This window comes from Scleropages formosus, chromosome 7 (genome assembly GCF_900964775.1).
Source record: "Scleropages formosus chromosome 7, fSclFor1.1, whole genome shotgun sequence".
NCBI lineage: Eukaryota > Metazoa > Chordata > Actinopteri > Osteoglossiformes > Osteoglossidae > Scleropages > Scleropages formosus.
In genome coordinates this window covers 30,296,206-30,313,917 of record NC_041812.1, presented here as the reverse complement: position 1 = coordinate 30,313,917, position 17,712 = coordinate 30,296,206, and the positions used below count along the sequence as shown (strand labels likewise).

At 46.8% G+C, this 17,712-nt stretch overlaps 1 protein-coding gene across 4 annotated transcripts in view; it reads right to left on the bottom strand.

Annotated features, from left to right (window-relative positions):
- Positions 1–1,184: 1,184 nt before the first annotated feature.
- The window catches only part of LOC108929073 (DNA-binding protein RFX7-like), a 29,976-nt gene continuing 13,448 nt past the window's right edge, over positions 1,185–17,712 (bottom strand). For 2 of the 4 annotated variants that reach the window (XM_018743383.2, XM_018743384.2), the window contains exons 2-9: positions 13,152–13,185; positions 8,822–8,907; positions 8,440–8,562; positions 8,041–8,157; positions 6,465–6,549; positions 5,900–6,107; positions 5,502–5,809; positions 1,185–5,262 (exon numbers count right to left, since the gene is read on the bottom strand). In XM_018743383.2, coding sequence (XP_018598899.2) covers positions 1,954–5,262; positions 5,502–5,809; positions 5,900–6,107; positions 6,465–6,549; positions 8,041–8,157; positions 8,440–8,562; positions 8,822–8,907; positions 13,152–13,185 — 4,270 coding nt within the window. In that variant the 3' untranslated portion in view covers positions 1,185–1,953. The remainder of the gene's footprint in view (positions 5,263–5,501; positions 5,810–5,899; positions 6,108–6,464; positions 6,550–8,040; positions 8,158–8,439; positions 8,563–8,821; positions 8,908–13,151; positions 13,186–17,712) is intronic. The other 2 variants (XM_029253649.1, XM_029253650.1) reach the window with 2 other exon arrangements.

Below are 17,712 nucleotides of genomic sequence, written 5' to 3'. Positions count from 1 at the left end.
TTTACTATGGCAACCTGAAGTACAGCAGAAAATTCTCCTTGGGTCTGTGACATTTTGCCTCTATTCTGTTGGCCCAAACTTTTAAATAAGCAAGTGGACCAGGGAAAAAATGTAATGGATTAATGTAAAAGGAAAAGTGTGGAGCCCAGACGTTAAGTTACTGTATAGCCTCAGAGTCAATTGGAGAGGAAGTCGCAACTCCTTTTCCTTGTAACTTTGCAGTAATTTTAATAATCCAATCATCCAATGCCTTGGTGATACCGATGCACTAACTGATGGTCTAAACAAATAATCTATTCCCATTTACACCTAAACAGATCCCACAATAATTTTGTTTATATCTTAAGATACTTCAAAATCTTTATATATAAAATAATATATACAATTTTCAAGAGTAATATATTTCTTCAGCTAATTTTATTTCATATAATTGGAATTTATCTTTATAGAGCTTTCTATAATAATCTACGTAAACTGATCATGCAGTGACATCGTAGCTAAACCACCTGCAGAGTCGTAATCCTTTCAACGATTCAGGTGCCTGCAGTTTTGTCAAAAAATGTGACAAAAAGAAATGCATAGTTACACAACGACTGGGAGCAAACACAGTCCAACTGGGAACTATTCCAGTTTGCCAATTTCCGATTGCCATTTTCCAAATGCCTCCATCACAAAAAGTCAACTGCTTTGGTATCCTGGGGGTTTGTTGCCTACAAAATTCCTACAAATTCTTCATGTTTAACTTCCTTTCCAGACAACAAGCAAATTTACATGGAGCAAGTCACAAAAGGGGATCCTAAAAACACTTTTCCTGTTCTTATGGATATTAACTGTAATCGTAAACTCTCCCGTACCACAGATTCAGGAGAAAATATTTCTAGATGTGTTCAAGAGCTTTCCAACAGCATTCTGAGACAAACGCCAAAACACAAAGCCTGTAGATCATTATGCTTCCCCAGATAAGAGTATGAAGCCTGCAATTAAGACATTCAAGTTCTAACTATGAACTTCAGTCAAAACATGATTTCACCCTCCAGAATAACACATGTTGCATCTCATTGTACATTTTTTGCTTTGGCTGTCCTGCACTTCGGCTTCCACAGCTCTCATGCTACAGTGCACAGCTGGCTGATCAGTCATCCCTCGTACCAAACTTTAAATACGATGGAATCAAACGCGGGGGGGGGGGCAGATAATCTGTTCCCTTTAATTTTTCAAATTAATCAAACTTTTTTGGTACGTCAATATCTTTCTTATTGAATCGTCACCTAGTACCGTACAAATACCGTGAAGCGATGAGGAAAATACCATGTCAATGGCAGCACCAAGAAATGCCCTTTCACATACTGCTCTGAACGCTGCCACATTTAAAACTGAAATATGGGTTTAACCAAATAAACAGAAGCGGTAGGGAGGTCCAGATTTAACAGCCTCCTTCGAAAAGGAGTGCTCAAGTACAGGCCCTAGTCATCCACCCGAAAGTAAGATTGTTTTCCAGACCATTTACTTTCGAAGAACAGTCTAAAACAGCTTACGACTTGATGACTTAATGCTTTGGGAAAAAACTAAATAGATAAGTATTAGAGCAAAAATAAAGAAAAAACAAACTACTAATGATATTTATTTCTACCCTCCCAACAGCTGCTGTGTGAAACAAAGCCTCTAAACCCTGATGAACTCCAATCAGGTCTGACTGAAATAAAAAGCAACACCAAGGAACGGTCATAGCAGAACCCTCAGGAAAAGACAACAAACTCAAACATTTGTGACAGCAACAGTATCTCGTCGAACTGACAAATCTCAGCCGACAGAAAACGTGTACAGATCACTGTTGCCATGTGCTGTTCAATGTCTTGCGTTTTACAAAACAGCAAAATTCCCACGGAACAAATACAACAGAACAAAATGTCAAAAGGATGTTAAAACCCCTTTTTTTTTTTTTCTTTCTTTAAATTAACGCAACATTTCCACTGTGGGCTGATCTTTACTGTCCAGCCAATCAAAGCCAGCAGAGCTCACGCTTTCGGTACAGATCTGCTGGAAAAGAGGATCGTTCTTTAGTTCTTCCAGTGTTGAATCTTCATACTGTCCCTGCTGTCGACTGGGGTCAAATAGTAAGTTAGTGTCCAAAGTGTTCAGATCATTGATGCTACTGGAAAGCTCAGAGGTCAATCTGATATCACTGGAGAAATCAGATGCCACAGCGCTGAGCTCTGAGGCCACTTGTCCTACAAGCTGGGAGCTTGGGTTCAAACTGTCATCTCCTAAGAGGTCCTTGACAGCCTTGGTGAAATCTAGCTGCTGCTGGTTCTGCGACTGCAGCTCTAGCTGAGCTTGCTGCTGCTGCTCAGGTTGCTGCTCACCAGGGTTCCTTTGTGCCTGGCCATCCCCAGTGGTGAAGGTGATCTGTTCATTCCTGCTATTTTTCATGAGGTAAGTAGCCTTTTGGAACTGGCTAGGGTTAGGACTGGGGTTGGGACTTGGACTGATTAGATTTTGATGGCCAGGACCACCCTGGAAGGTACTGGGGGTGCTCGTGGTCTCCAGGATTTGGGTGAGGTTCATGCGGGCAGTGTAGTTGGAGGGCATGTTGTTCACTCCCAGACCACGAACCGCATCATCGCCATCTGGGTCCATCTTGCTCAGAAGCACACTAGTGATCTTGGTGGCGTTACTGGGGGCCTGCACGGGCAGGACCTCCTCGGTTTGCATCATCACATTGAGTGGGACAGACTGGCTCCTCTGGGCCAGGCTGCTGCCGCTCACATCTGGGCAGCTGTTGGCAAAAATATTGAGCACCTCAGGGGTCACAGGCGAGTTGAAAGGGGAGACCGTGGACCTGGGGACACCAGAGTAGGCAGTGTTTCCACTCAGATTCCGCTGGCGTATGGCTGGGCTCACGCTGCGGCACCGAAAAGTACTGCCGCTCGAAGAGCCACTGACCTTACTGTCCAGAGGGGCAGGCACTGCAAAGCCTTCCTGCTTATTCTGTTGCTGCACCGGGGAAATGGGCGTCAGCCGGCCAAAATGAACATCGTGCTGCCGGGCCTGAGATGGGTACGACTGTCCGGGAATGGCGAAGGCGTGCGGCTTTCGGAAGCGGTCCTCCACCAGATCCTGGTAGGTGGAGAGAATGCCTATGCCATTGTTGGAGACTGCACCACCGCCGCTGTTATAGCCGTTGTTCATCCACTCCAGCTTGGCCTTGTCTGGGTGTGTGGCCGTGGGCCGCTGCATGGGTTTCAGCGGGCTGCTGGAGACAATGCTGGTTTCATGGTAGGCCGTGATACTAGAGTTGATAGGTGTGAAGGCGAAGGGGTTCCGGCAAGAATCCACCGGACTGGGAGGGACACTGGTGCTGCAGCTGGAGTGCGGGGTGCTAATAGGGGTGTGGCGACTGCTGCTCAAAGCTCCGTCCACAGGGGTGGTGGGGGCCAGACGGGAGCAAGGACTCTCCCGGGCCAATCCGGGGCCCCCTGCCATCATCTCTGACGTCGGCGTTGGGGTGGGAGTCGGTGTGGGAGTCGGGGTGAGCGTTGGGGTGGTGCTGCTGTGAACAGAGTGATAAAAGGGGGTGCTCACTTGGTGAGTGGAAAGGACAGAACCCTGTCCTAAGGTGCTCTGACTCTGCAGAGATATGTCGACACAGCTGCCGTAGGACTGCAGGCTGCTGTTCAGCTTCATTTGTTCCTCCATCTGCACCAGTTCCTCTACGATGCTGTCCTGGGTCATGTCGTCGTCATTAAACGGAAAGTAATCGACACCAGTCTGGCTCCCAGCAAAATCAACTATATCTGCGTGGAGGGTCAGCTGACTTGAGGACTGGGCCTGGGACCCCATGGGCATCTGGTTGATCGCTGGTGCAGATACCGACTTCTGGTCTAGCATCTGCTGGACATAGGCCTGCTGCTGAAGACTTTCCAGCTGACCTTCCCCCCAAAGAGAGTTCTTCAACTCATCGACAACGGCAACATCAAGCAAAGCCAGGCTCATTTCCACGGCATGTGGGCTACCAGTAGTATCTTTCAATATTGTCTGTTCGGAGTTGGCAGTAGTGGTTCCAGGAGCAACACCGCCATTCTCGGTTCCAGAGGACAGCGCATCCCCTTTGACCTGCAGGGACGTCTGTGGTTTGACAACAGACTGGAAGCCACTAGAATTTCTAAGGGGTGTATCAGAAAGTGCAAGTATCTGAGTTGGGACTGTAGAGTTTAACTTCACAGTTACTTTGCCCGGGGTTGTTGCTGGTGCACTTTCAGGCCTAGCTGGGGTTCCTGGCCTGGAGATTTTCTTGGTTACCGTACTGGGGCTGTCAGAGCCACCTGCAGGTTGCTGGGTAATGAATACCTTTTTCACAGGCATCGTGTGGGATTCCAAACCAATTCCTTGACGTTTTCTTGGACTTTTGGGTCCCAAAGAGCTCTCGCTGGGTGACAAGGCAGTGGCACTGGGGTGGGGCGACAGAGTGATGCTGGTGCTCGGGCTTGAGACAGTCAGGTACAAAGTGCTTTCACTGCTATTGTTATTATTGCTGCCAGTAGAAGATGCCACAGTGTTGGCAACAAAGGGGGACATTTCGCCAAATTTGTTTTTGGCTGTCCCTTCAGGTCCCGGGGATCCTTTAGCTTGGGGCATGGGTTCACTGGCAGCCCGAGGCTTAGCACCTCTCTCACTCTTCCGGCCACTGGCTCCTTTCTGAGCTGTAGTCATCTGGTCAGCACCAAGGGCCTGGCTGTCATCAGTTATGGCTTCGGGCTCCATCTTAATGTCAGTGCTGGGGGTCGATGCTGCGCTTCCAGGCTTTGCCGGTCGGGGAGACTGCAGGGACGGCGTGGAGTTGCTCGGCCGTGGTTCCTCCGACGGGCTGGAGCTGCCCACCCCAGCCGAGGCTGGCCGTAAGGCTGTGGCGGTGCTGCTGCCGCTAGGCGTCAGCGGGATAGCTGTCATCTTAACCACGTTGACTGGGCCCACATGTGATGTGGGCACCACGGTCTTTATGGGACTGTTGGTAATAAGCAGTGTCGGCGGTGATCGCAGAGTGAGGCTGCTGGTAGCAGATGGCTTGGGTAGGATCTGGGGGTAGCGGTATCGTGCTCCCGAGCGGTCCCCGACAGGGCTGGCTGGGACATTCTGAGGTGTCTTGGGAGACTGCTTCAATTGCTGAATTGGCTGGGACACCACTTGAAAGTTCACTGGCAGGACTTTGTTTTCTGTTGTTCCCACAGGGATGGGTGAGGTCATCAACTGCCTGCTCCTTTGTACCTGTACAGAAAGATGTAAAGAGAATCCCCTTTTTCAACAAAAAAAAATCCTGCACAGGTTGACAATAAGGTCTTGCAAGGGTTGACTCATATTTTCAATAAACAACTAGCAAAAAAAAGAAAAAACACTTACACTCACAGCAGAATGTAGGGTGTACAAGTGTGCCATGCATTAATTTGTTTGTTATGGCATGCTGTTTTGCATCTGTATGAAGAAAATTAGCTTTAGGGTTGACTTGCCGTGATAGGGCTGGGAACAGCAGCCACAACAATGCCGATAGTTGGCTGCGGTGACAACAGGGCTGGGCTTCCACAGGGAATGGTTGGTCCTGTACTGGGAGTGCCCATCTCCCCCCTCAGGGTCTGGCACTGGGTATCAGTGGGCAATGGGGAGTGTAACTTCTGCTCTTGTTGCCTCTTCTGGATCTTGCGCTGTAACTGCTGCTTGGCGTCAATAGAGGGGGAAGCCAACGTCTTCACTTGGGGCTGAAAGGAGCTTACTTCACTGGTTGGCACAAAGGCCGAGACCTGGGTTGGCGTCTTCATTCCTGCGTGAGAAGGCCTATTAGACCAAACATACCGCTTGACGCAAGCAAAAACCCCCGACCGTTCTGAACACATGGATGTAAATTCTGTACCTGTAGGCGTCCCTGTCATAACCGTGACGGCGGCCACTGACTTTGTGCCGATATAGTGGCTGTCGAGCAGGAACCGGGCCAGGTCCTCCACGCAGTCAAATGGCTGGCTCAGCACCTTCTGGGCCCACTCGCACACCAGGCCACAGGCTGCTAGGCGCACCTCCTCCTCGGCGCTGGGCAGTGTGCCTAAAGGCTCCAACGCCTCGCACTGACACGCAAATGTACAGTTACTGGCCATACTGGCCATCTGCATCACCTCCTCATGGTGGGGGGCAACTCCCTGCTCAGCCCTGTTATAAGTCCCCAAACATTGCTTTAATGCTCAAGGAGACCAATGACACACATCTTCCTTGATTACACAAACGAGTTTGCCGCAGGACGAGGAAATGTAAGCAAGCCAAATAATCAAAATAAACCCAACTGTTAGATGGGAGGATTTTAATCAAGTCCAGCACTACTAGGCAGAATATTTTTATACAGCAATTCTGCATTTTCATGTATTCCACCTGACAGTTACAACTTCAATGCTGTTCCATCAGACCTGGAAAACAAAATGTACACTTACCTCATCACCTGTTTTGTGCAAGTCCAGATTGGGCAAAGATGGCATATGAACGAAGGCCTTCTTTCTCAGTCCACTGTAGCAGTACGTAAGAAGCAGTCAAGGACTAGCACAGAAAAACTGAAACGAGGTCAAATGTAATGTTTTATATCAAGTATTTAAATTATAGGCTAATTCATGAATGTCGTATTTATAGCCTTGTAAATGACATGCTAACTCAGCAAAAGATGACTTCTGAGCTGTGACTCGGTGAAGAGGTATAAAGAGTACCCTGGCAGTGTGACTCAGTGAAGGCAGGTTTAGTGCTTTAGCAGGGGTCAGCACTGTGAGTCAGTGATGGATGGCTCTCACCCCAGGAGTGAGGTTCGAGACATGGCATCAAACCACAAACTGACACCGTTCTGCTCTCCGCCTGCCATCCACTGAAAAAAGTCCCTCAACCCTTCGAGGGCTTCAGGATGCCTTCACTAACAAAACAAGCTCCTTCTGTTTCACTGAAGCATCTGCAAATACAACACCCTCCAGAAAACCTGTATGGTAATACAAGTGAATACAGTTTGGTCACACTATTTAATACTTAGACTCGAGGGAGGAACATTCACGCTTGAATACTAGGGCAAGGGCCTACCAGGTACTGCACAAAAATGTACAGGTTGATGGCGTTCCACGGGACAAGTCTGACCTAATATGCTTGGCGATAAACGACACTCCCAGCAATCATTAGGTTAGTTGTTTATAACTGGTTTAGGACAAAGCGAGGACAAGCTGATCTTAAAAGAATAGTTTGTCTACCACTGTAAAGGAGGAGCACATTTAATGGAATAACTCGCTGATGCCAGCGCACTTAATACACATAACAAATGGAAGCACTCAAAAGTTCCAACTCCCCCCCCAAAATTTGTTGTGAAAACCATCAAAAAACCTCAACACTAAAGTACTTTTTCTTTCATTCCATATGGGTGACGCATGTTCAATGCACACTCCTCATCACGAATGAAATGTTACATGTTAAGTCTAGAGCTGAATAAAAATGAAATGGCCCGATTTAATATGAGCCAGATCGGAGAGGGACGTGGACGGCACTGACAGATGCCTGTGTCTGCCACCACCGTAAACACCGAGGGCTGGAAACATATCGAATTTCAGTTGCTACTGCAACCAGCAAAAACAAACAGTCTATTTTGGATTGCAATCCTTTGGAATAAAAATACAAACTGCATGCACATGAGCATTTTTACCTTTGCTTCTGCTCACACCCCTCCTAACCGCTAGGCACACATAACCTGGCATCTAGAGATTCTACAGTGCTGATCAACGTCTTCTCAAGTTCTCTGGTGGTTTATAAACGGAAGATTCAAATTTTGTTGTCAGTGCTGGTATTGAGTCATTAGTTGGGAGTAGGTGTCAAGTCTTCGTCCACACACCGTGGAACTTCTCTCCTAAGGAGGTGTGGAGGAGTTACGCTTTCATTTGTTGAATTAATTACAGACCTATTTTTGGCGGCTACATGAAAAATCACAACAGATGTTCAGCAAGCTACAGCCCAGTGATGGGCAATCGGGGAGTGAGAAAAGGATATTTTGATTTGCCTCTCATGCCGAGTCGTCTTGCCTTCATATTCGGAAAGACGTTTTTCATAATCTTCCCAAAGTCGGCCGCACTCAACGAATGATAACCGAGATTGTCACAGTAGCTCCTAAAACAAAGAAACATCTTTTGTACACAGAAGACATTGCAAACAGGTCATGCTGCATATCAACGTGATTCTCGAGTGGGTTCTTAAAAAGTGGCATTATCATCTCGGTATTAGCTCTTCTTATTGCATTCGTGATTTATGTGTACCGAGAGTATGGGACTGTTACCTGCTCACGCTCACACTGTACCTTACCACCCTAAAAGCCCTCATTTGCTATATGAATATATGAATGCACCCCCTCCCCTCCACTACAAGGGTTCCTTCCCATCATCAGACACCCACTTGTACTCATCGTAGACCTCCTGCTTGGGGAGCGAGGTCTCTGGATGCTCCTCTAAGTGACTCTGGATCCAGCTGAAGGCATGTGTCTGTTGTGTGCGGCTGGACGACGCGGAGCTCTGATCGCTGCAAGAGGATTGGGATTACAGAGCGAACCGAAGAACTAAGAGTGCTCAACTCACACGCCAGTTCAAACAGAAGCTTTTATAATCCCAGGCGAAAATGACCCAGGAAAGTCTGCCGTCTTTGTTCCTTGTTCCTAATGGACATAGTAGGAGCAGAGGTTTTGAGGAGGGGGGGGATAAAGGGATGGCTGTGCCCACGATGGCTGACATGACATAAGGTAACTGGGTAAATTCATAAAGCAAAAGTATCTGAATATTACCTCTTGTCACTGCCGCTGCTGGGACCAGAAGGCAACTTAAGGTAGAGGTAGAGTTTTTCAATGTCTGTAAACTTCTCAACATCTTGCTGTAGAAACACAATACAAAGAGAGGCAAATATTTTATTTCACCACCACGTTCTGCTTTTACCAAACGCTTCTAACACACACGCGTGCGCACGCACTCACACACAGGTTCTTCTGACACGTGAAACAGCAAAAGGCAACACTTCTCAAAAGGTCTGAACCTACAGTCTTCCGATTTTCCGTCAACATGACCCCATACAAACAGGCAGGGCACACGTATTGCATTTTGGCAGGATGCCACTGGTCACAATGGTACAGAAGCGGACTACAAAGCAAGGGATGATCTTCACAATGAGATTAGCCATGTAAACAGCAGCTTAAAGCCTTGGGCCGTTTTCTTTTTCTGTACTTTATCACTATGAGCAAACAGCTCTATTGTTGTCCCTATTAAGAGTTTTCACTGTATTCCAGAGCAACTTAGGGTCATTTGCCCAAGAGCACAGAAGCACAAATATAAACAAGTCTGGTCACCATGCCAACAGCAGCAGGTTTCCTGTTAACACACCATACCCTCACTCCCCCCGATTGCAGGAGTGTGGGCACCGAGCACCGAGACGGAGAACGAGCGATCTTCCCGACGTCCCCGTTCAAAGTGAATGGGAAAAGAGACAGGGAGGGGCCAACGAGACCAAGCAATTTAAATTCTGCTGGAGTAGAAGGCAACAGACACGACACTGACGTTCCAGGCAGATCCACTTCCACAGTGCGCTGGGAGGGCAGCATACGCCGAGCGCTTTCGGGGAACCGGTCACAGTAGGACTTTGCAATGCCATCACAACCAAAAATTGTCACGTTCCGGTCCCAAGAAGCCCCCGGCTACTGTTCCAAACGAAAGTGCTTCTACGCAAAACCAAGCCCTGAAAAGGGCTCTCACTATAAGCTGTCTGTGAATCGGAGAAAGGTATGCAAATAAAACTAAAAGAACCTGTTCTGGTGTAATGGGGGCTAGGGTTAACCCTTTCCTCCACGGGCTGGCGCTGGGTGGGGCATCCACATGAACCTAACAGAGCACCGCGAAGAAACGTTCCGGTGCACTTCACAACCTGGATCTCCCCACCGGTTTCTATTGGTTCCTAAGAATAGACACATCCTCCCCAGATCCCACCCAGGCTTTTCTATTTGCTTCTTTGTTGCTAGGGGAACGGGTGCATCTCGATGGCTAAAGTTATCAACCACTGAGTGGTAGCAGCGGTGAGCTTGGAGGGATGGCATCCTAAACGGAGTAAACTAAGCATCTTTCCTTGGATTCTCCCTCTCTAACACTGGCTGCTGAGGTGTGTGATGAAGAACCCACAGGCACACACCCACCTGCGACAAAGGAACGGCACGCCCCGGACACCCAGTGCAAGCGCAAGCACACGCCGCCGCATGGAGACACGCGCTGGGCAGCTCGCCAGGCACACACGCACACACCCACGTTACCTTCGCACTCATTCGAAATCAGAAGTCAAAGCACTTCCACAGTGCAGAGCTTCTAACACCGCTATCGAACCCCGGCTCCGAATCCCAGATCCTGCTGGCCTCACGCGTTGTCACGGCTACAGCTCCAGAGGAGGACACTGTAAAGCCTCACACTCAGCCTAGTGTGTGTCTGAGATACCGGAGCACTGGAGGTGTTTTCACACAGGTGATGTTTATTGTCACGTAAAGTCGTGAGTGTCGAACGTCTCCCAAGCTCTGCAGCGTGTCACAAATTACCAGCACGCTTCACCACATTTTACCATCAGTATTCGGCCACTGAATTTCACAAGTTCTCCAGTACCTGCAACACTGCTACCGCTTGGCAAAGTCACGAGTGCATCATTTACCCCGTCACCATGTTCGATATTTTGAGGGAGCAGTTTACGTAAAGGTCTGAGACATTTTTACACCCTCCTGTTGAAACCGCCATACGAACTAATCGGAACACGCTGCCTAAACGTACCGCGAGCGATGCCACTTCCCGGTGTTCTCCGACTCTCGAAGTGCCGAGGTGAAGCGCGCTCTGTCGAAATGGAACGAGAACAAAAACCGCACCCCACGGGATCGGGCCGTGAGCTTATCACTTAACAGCCGCTGCTGATGCAACTCTGCATCTGAGACTGCCATAGCCAGTGGTGTAGCAGGGCCCAGGTAGAGCACCGCGGGGAGGGAACGACTGTGTTCGCTCACGACTCTTTAGCCGGGGCATCGTGGTGCCCTGAGAGCTTCGCATCATGTTCTGCCTTTCAGGTGACACTGCGCGCTGATGTCTTCCCTTTGAGCCTGAGATGGGTCCACCAGTCTGTGTCAAACCATCACCCACCTCCAAAATCCAGAAAAAGGAAACGAGGCAACTCGACAAACAGCTGAAATTCAGTGACTCTTAGTGTTGAACCTGCGAAGATGGTACAGATTCTGGTTTGTCTAACAATTCCTCCACGTCGGTTCAATAAACACTGAACATCTGCCAAACACCAGACAAAAAGCTCAAGATGCGTCTCGTCAAGCCGAGTTGCTCTGTCACCTGCAATGAGAGCTTCATGTAACACGTGGTCAGGTGTTATGTACGAAAGGAAAAAAAAGTTGTGAAACGCATACAGCAGAAAACGATAATAATTATGCGATCGGTAGACGCTTCTCCAAAGCAACATGCAGCTCACAGTGAATGAAAGTGCATCCAACAGCGGACGGCGAGAAGAGACACGTGCACACGATTGCTGAATCATGGGTTACTTGTTCACCGCAAACATCCGCTCTCGGGGTCCTCTGTTCGTAACCCCAACCATCAAGCCTCTCGTTCCAACTCTCCCTGGTAGGCTAGCGTCAAGGTGTCCAGCACCGCCAACCCCCAGCCAGGTTACAGCGGACTCAGGTGCACAGAAAGTAGATCAAGGGAGAGTCTCCCAGCTGGAGCCCTTGAATGAAGAGCTATTTCTGCATTTCTACATGTGGACTTTCAAAGTGTTTAAAGGTGAAGATAAATGAGCGGATTTGTGGGAGTGAACTCCTTCAGCTTTACAGTGTTTTACCTCATGTGTAGACAAGCAGCAATTACCTGCCACTCTTAGGGGTGATTCACAATTCCATTCACAAGGAGTATGCAATTACACAAAGCTCTGCACAAAACAAAAGCTACTGGCATAGCAGGAGAATGTGTAGACAGCTCATAAGTAAGAAGACAGATGTTACACCATCACTGAAGATTCAGTTCTTATTCTGGAGTGGAAAACGTGGCACAGTGAGTCATGCTGCTGTCTCAGAACGCCTGGGTGGTGCAAGGGGACGTGGGTCCGATCCCCGCTCAGTCTGTGTGGAGATTGCATGTTCTCCCCGTGTCTGTGTGGGTTTTCGCTGGGTGCTCTGGTTTCCTCCCACACTCAAAAGACATGCTGTTCAGGTTCAACCATAGTGTGTGAGTGACAGAGAGAGTGTGTGTATTCCACTGATGTATGGATGAGTGACCCATTGTAAGTAGTGTATCTAGCAGTGTAAATCACTTTGGTGAATAAGGTGTGTGGGCTCATAACACTACATAGAGTTCATTTGAAGTCACTTTGGAGAAAAGCATCTGCTAAATAAATAAATGTAAAAGTGTAATTCCCACTTACGACACTCAAATTCATTCAATTAAGGGATGGAAAAAAGTTTCCCAACTTGCTACCACAAACTCATAGAGAAGTGGTGTTGACTGAAACATGCCCCGCTCGCTAAGGAGCCCACGCCTAACACAAACACGATGCCATAAATGTCTGACTGATGGTACCAAAGGCCCGCGCCACCTGAACGTGATCCGTGACCATGCAGACGCAGAAGAGACGGGGTAAATATAGAGTGGAACGTTCTTTGGGGTTTCTACCATCCAACATCCCAGAGGGTCTTAGTGGCAAAGCATTTCAAAACCTACCAACAGAGACTGTCAAGGCTCCAGTTGTGTCCCTGCAGAAAGCGTTAGAATCCAGCAAGGTGTCTCCACCAAACGTTCACGTGGGTAAAACCGTGTCGAAAAATTAACCGATTGTTCAAATGACCTTAGTTCAGTTTAGGCATGACTGGACTCAAATACACAAAAAATGTTGTTTGGCCTAACTGATGATGGTGGCCAATATATGACAAATAATAGAAAAGAATTTTTTTTTGAAAAAATACATTTTCCCTCAGGTTAATGGAAGTCATGACACGAAATCACACCCAGGTATCCATCTACAGCTACACTCATCTGAACAATAAGAAGAGAAACAAAATCATACAATCAAGTTCTTCTCATACAACATAATCTCTTACTCACCAATATAATGTCCACTTTTGATTGTACAGATTTGCTGAAATGAGAAAGACAAGGGAGAAAAGAAAGTTAGTGGAAGGGTACTCGATTAATTTGAGTAAAAAGCTTTAAGCATTTTTATTAATAAAACAGAAGCATGCAAAGAACGAGGGTCACCCCCCCGCCAACCCCCCCTTTGCACTTTTTTACTGGGACATAACCAGTATATATCTCAACCATACAGAAACATGTGTAAGATGATACCTGGAAGGCTTAACAATAAAAGATGATCTGAAGCCGGTATGAACTGGTGTGTATCTCTATAAGGGTATTAAGAGAAGGCATCTGCCTTAGCCTTGCAGAACTGTTACACTGGCAGAGATGTTACAACACATCATCCAGCACTGGGAACGGTGTAACTATCCCATCATGCCTCACCAGAAGTCCAGCCTGGAAGTCATGCTCCTTCCATTGAATAAACCCGCAAGGCACTCCTGCCTGGACATAAGAGGCAACAAAATAGCTACCAGAAAGCACAGTGTGGAACATCTCACCACACTTCTTAACTGAGTGCAGCACCGGATGTGACAATGGCATTAAACTCTACTACTTAGGATTAAATCAAATTAATGAAATTAACATTATATGGACGTAAGGGTGCATACCTGAATAGAAAGACAATCAAATGAGGTAAATGACTCATTGCTAAAGCGAATTAAGGAAAGCATCTCCTCGTTACTCAGTTTCTACGCAGGGGGGAAAAAAAAAAAAATGTGTCCCTGAGAATAATCTGGGTTGTAGGATACTGCTACGGAAGGTCACAAGTAACAATTAAGAGCTCTTACTGGGTAGGACTGCAAGACATCAGTTGTTACTAGGTGAGACTGGGTAAGAGCAGATATTTTAGGTTGTTACTAGGTAAAACTGCAAGGGTCAGTAGCACCAGATGGTTGAAGACCAGGTGGACCTTGGCCAGGCGGGATTTGGTCATCTGTTTTGAGGCCGCAAAGAGCTGCTGTACTAAGCACCATACTTCTATGTCTATGGAATATATTTGTGTAGGACAGGCCTAGCGAGCCAACCGGCGACTTCTAGAACTTGCCTTTGCTCACCTGCCTAGTATAACAGCTAACTATATAGTACTATTTAACTTGTTGAGCCTCTAATTGAAGACCTTGTGCTGGGACCATCTCCAGGTCCTTCAAGATCCAACCTTCTGCTGTAAGGCAAGCAGTCAATCAATAAATGATAGAAAATGAACGCTCAACCAATACATGACATATAAGTACAAATCTTATCTTTCCATCTCTCCCACCCAAACCAATCTGCCTCCAAACCTCCCAGGGTCTCCCCTAGTACTTGGTCTACTCATTAATAAATATGGTCATGGCTTTTAACACCAGCTCTTCCATAATCCACCTAAATGACTGAAAAAATAATACAGGTGGTCCCTGATTTGATGGGGTTACGTTTCCCGAAACCCATCACGAGTCAAAAATATCGTAAGTCAAAAGCACATTTAATACACCTAATACACACCTCTGCATGACAGACTGGGAAACGCGGATCACTGTCACTGCTCAGCATCACGAGAGAGTATTGCACGTATATCGCTTGCCCGTGGGGGGAAATCAAAATCCAAAATCCGAAGTACGGTTTCTACTGAAGGTCCATCGCCAGCTCACCATCGTAGAGTCGAAAAAAATCGCAAAGTCGAACCATCATAAATCAGGGACCACCTGTACGCTTTTCTGCGTCGCACTAAACTGTAATGATGCACCGGTCAATTAAAAGAACTCCTCAATTTAAAAAAAAAAAAAAAAATTAAACCCATTAAAGATAATGTATTAACATTTAGTATCAAGTTTTAAAATTTTTGTGCGAGTCCAAGTACCACATAAGGGTTATTTGGGGACAGGATTAGATGCGGTCCTGGCTTTACCTGCAGCAGATCAGCGTAACGCACACTGACACATTAGACGCAGTTCAGAGGCACCACTCCACCTGAAGGAAACCCACCCTTTACTAAACGTCTGAAAACGCACCTTTTCCGGACCCACTTCGCCCAACATCTCCCCAGCTCATTTATAGCGTAATTGTTCACGCACCGTAACTTCATGAGCATCCCCAGATACAGTCTTTATTCAGCCACTACGCCGGCATTGTGTTTGCTTGTTTGTGTGTCTTATAATATTTTGGGGGAAAAAAAAAAGGTGGGAGGGTATCAGGATTAGTCTATCCTGTTTTATGCACCCACCTGAACGATGAACCTCGGTGCAGCAAGTGGTAGGGAACAAACTAGGTTTGCTTGAGACTTTCATTCTGCAGTTATGTCTCCTTCTCTCAATGTAATGCATAAATTGTACTTTTGCTGAGATGTACGTCGCTTTGGACAAAAGTGTCTGCTAAATGAATAAATGTAAATGTCTGCGACATAATAGCTATAAAAGAGCTGAACAAGCTCAGACACACAGCCATACAGTATTAAAGTAACTCCTGAAGGAAAGCTGCCTTGTCACGTTATGATAACTACGTTAACTACTGAAGAAACTGTGTGCTTTTTAATGGGATTTGGTGACATTTTAGCATAAAAGGGTATCAGTTTTGGGGCTCGGGATACAATTAAGTATCTTATGAGAATTCACTTTATGAAGGGTTTTTCTAAGAACACATCACCTGCCTTAGGTAGGGGGAGAATGTATTTCAATAGCGAAATCACCGTTTACACTCATTGAAACAGTTTGATCTCCTCAAGATGGCACTGGCCCACCTGTTGATTAATAACCTTTTTTCCCAGCATGCCCCATGTCCAAAAGCTGATTGGTCAGGCTTTGACAAAGAATGCAATTATGGATTTTCCAGGCACCTGATTGGTCAGGGTTATCTTTGTGTACACAGTAGTTAACATCTCATTGGTTAGGCTTCATCATGTGTTCCTGTAGCCTACATCTGATTGGTCAGACCTTTCCATATAGTCTCTGAGGCCTATAGCAGAAGCCCTGCATAAAGCAAGTTGGAAAACACTTCAGGAAAACGTAAACAACAAAAATGAGGAAGGGAGAGGAGAAGAGAGTTCTCGCTGCAGGTCTTCATCGGCTTGGCGGCTTCTCTGTAAAAGAGGATTGCCCGCAACTTCCCTTTAAACCCTAGCAACTGTTCAGAGAAGTGTACAGGAGTGGCTGTGGATCCCATCAAAGCCCTTCTATTCTGGACAAAGCAGACGGGCGGGGTGTCACCTTGTACACCCAACGACACCCCATGTTCTTGGCTGAAAAGTCATGCTGCCACCAAACCGCCCCCTAACCGTTGTTTTACACATTATAGTGAAGAATCATCATGCGCGTAACCCTAACCCCACGGACACCAAGGTTACCAGGAAAGAATTCCACCCTTAAGCACAGGAGCCTTTCCATCAAAACGATGATACTAAGAAGAAAGCCCGGCAGGCAGTTTTAGAGCCGCTGCCTTGAAATCAGTGGAGTTGGATTCGAACCCCTTCTGCTGCTGTAGTACCCTTGACCAAGGTACTAACGACGAATTGCTAGGGCAAAAAAAGACCCAGCTGTATAAACGATTAAAAAAACTGAGCAGCTTAGTATACAAACTCAACATTGTAAGCTGCTTTGGAGAAAACATCAGCTAAGGGATTGAAAAATAAAAGTTCTGATCATAAATGACAGGTTGACTGGGAGGCCCGAGCTACTGTGTGATTAGGGATCATGATGAGGTTGAAAGGCCCGTGCAAAGTGTAAGGGCGGCACTTGCACATGTGACAGTATGGCGTGCTCATATATCATGTGTTATTTATAAGTTTAACACTTTAAGCAATATGGAATGTTTGCAGTTATGTGGCGACTTAGCAATGCAGAATGTTAGCAGTAAGGATGAAAAGGACAACGCAGCTGTGACATGCGGGCACTTGTGAGCAGAGAGATGCACGTTAGCGGTACCCAAAAAATGGACAAGTTTTCATTCGGCTCACCTTTGTCTCGTTCAAGTCATTTAATGACCAAGCTGAGTTGCTTCAAGTTGAGATTAATGGAGCAGGATTCAAAAAACTGTAACCGAATCCAAGAGCGGTGACGTACTTATGGAGTGCAGTCTCAAGTGCTTTTTATAATCCCTATAATAAAGTATAACTCCTAACCACAATGAAACTCTCCACTGTTTTTATTACTGTTGTTGTTATTATTATTATTATTCACACAACGCTTTGGTTTTGATAAGATAGGGGGAGACTGAAAATGCACTGGCCTCCAGCGTTGGAACAGTGCACACACGTGGCTTTAACTGTTCACCTTAGAAGAACTCAAGCAGCAGACGCTTTAGTAACGCTGCAGCTCCGCTCAAAAACAAGCTGGGAAGGAAGTAAAAGCATGCGGAGATGTGTCTTCCGCCTCACTGGAGAACTGGTGCAGAAGCGAGTCGCCCTCCGAGGATGCTGTGCCTTCGCCTGAAGGGATCTCTACGGCCGGGGGCTCCCGGTCTCCGCTGATGCCTTGCGCTCCGGAGAGGCCACAGCGCACTGCAATATCACTTATCTGCATTGCCTTGCTCGATTTTTAACTGGAGTCCGCGATGACAT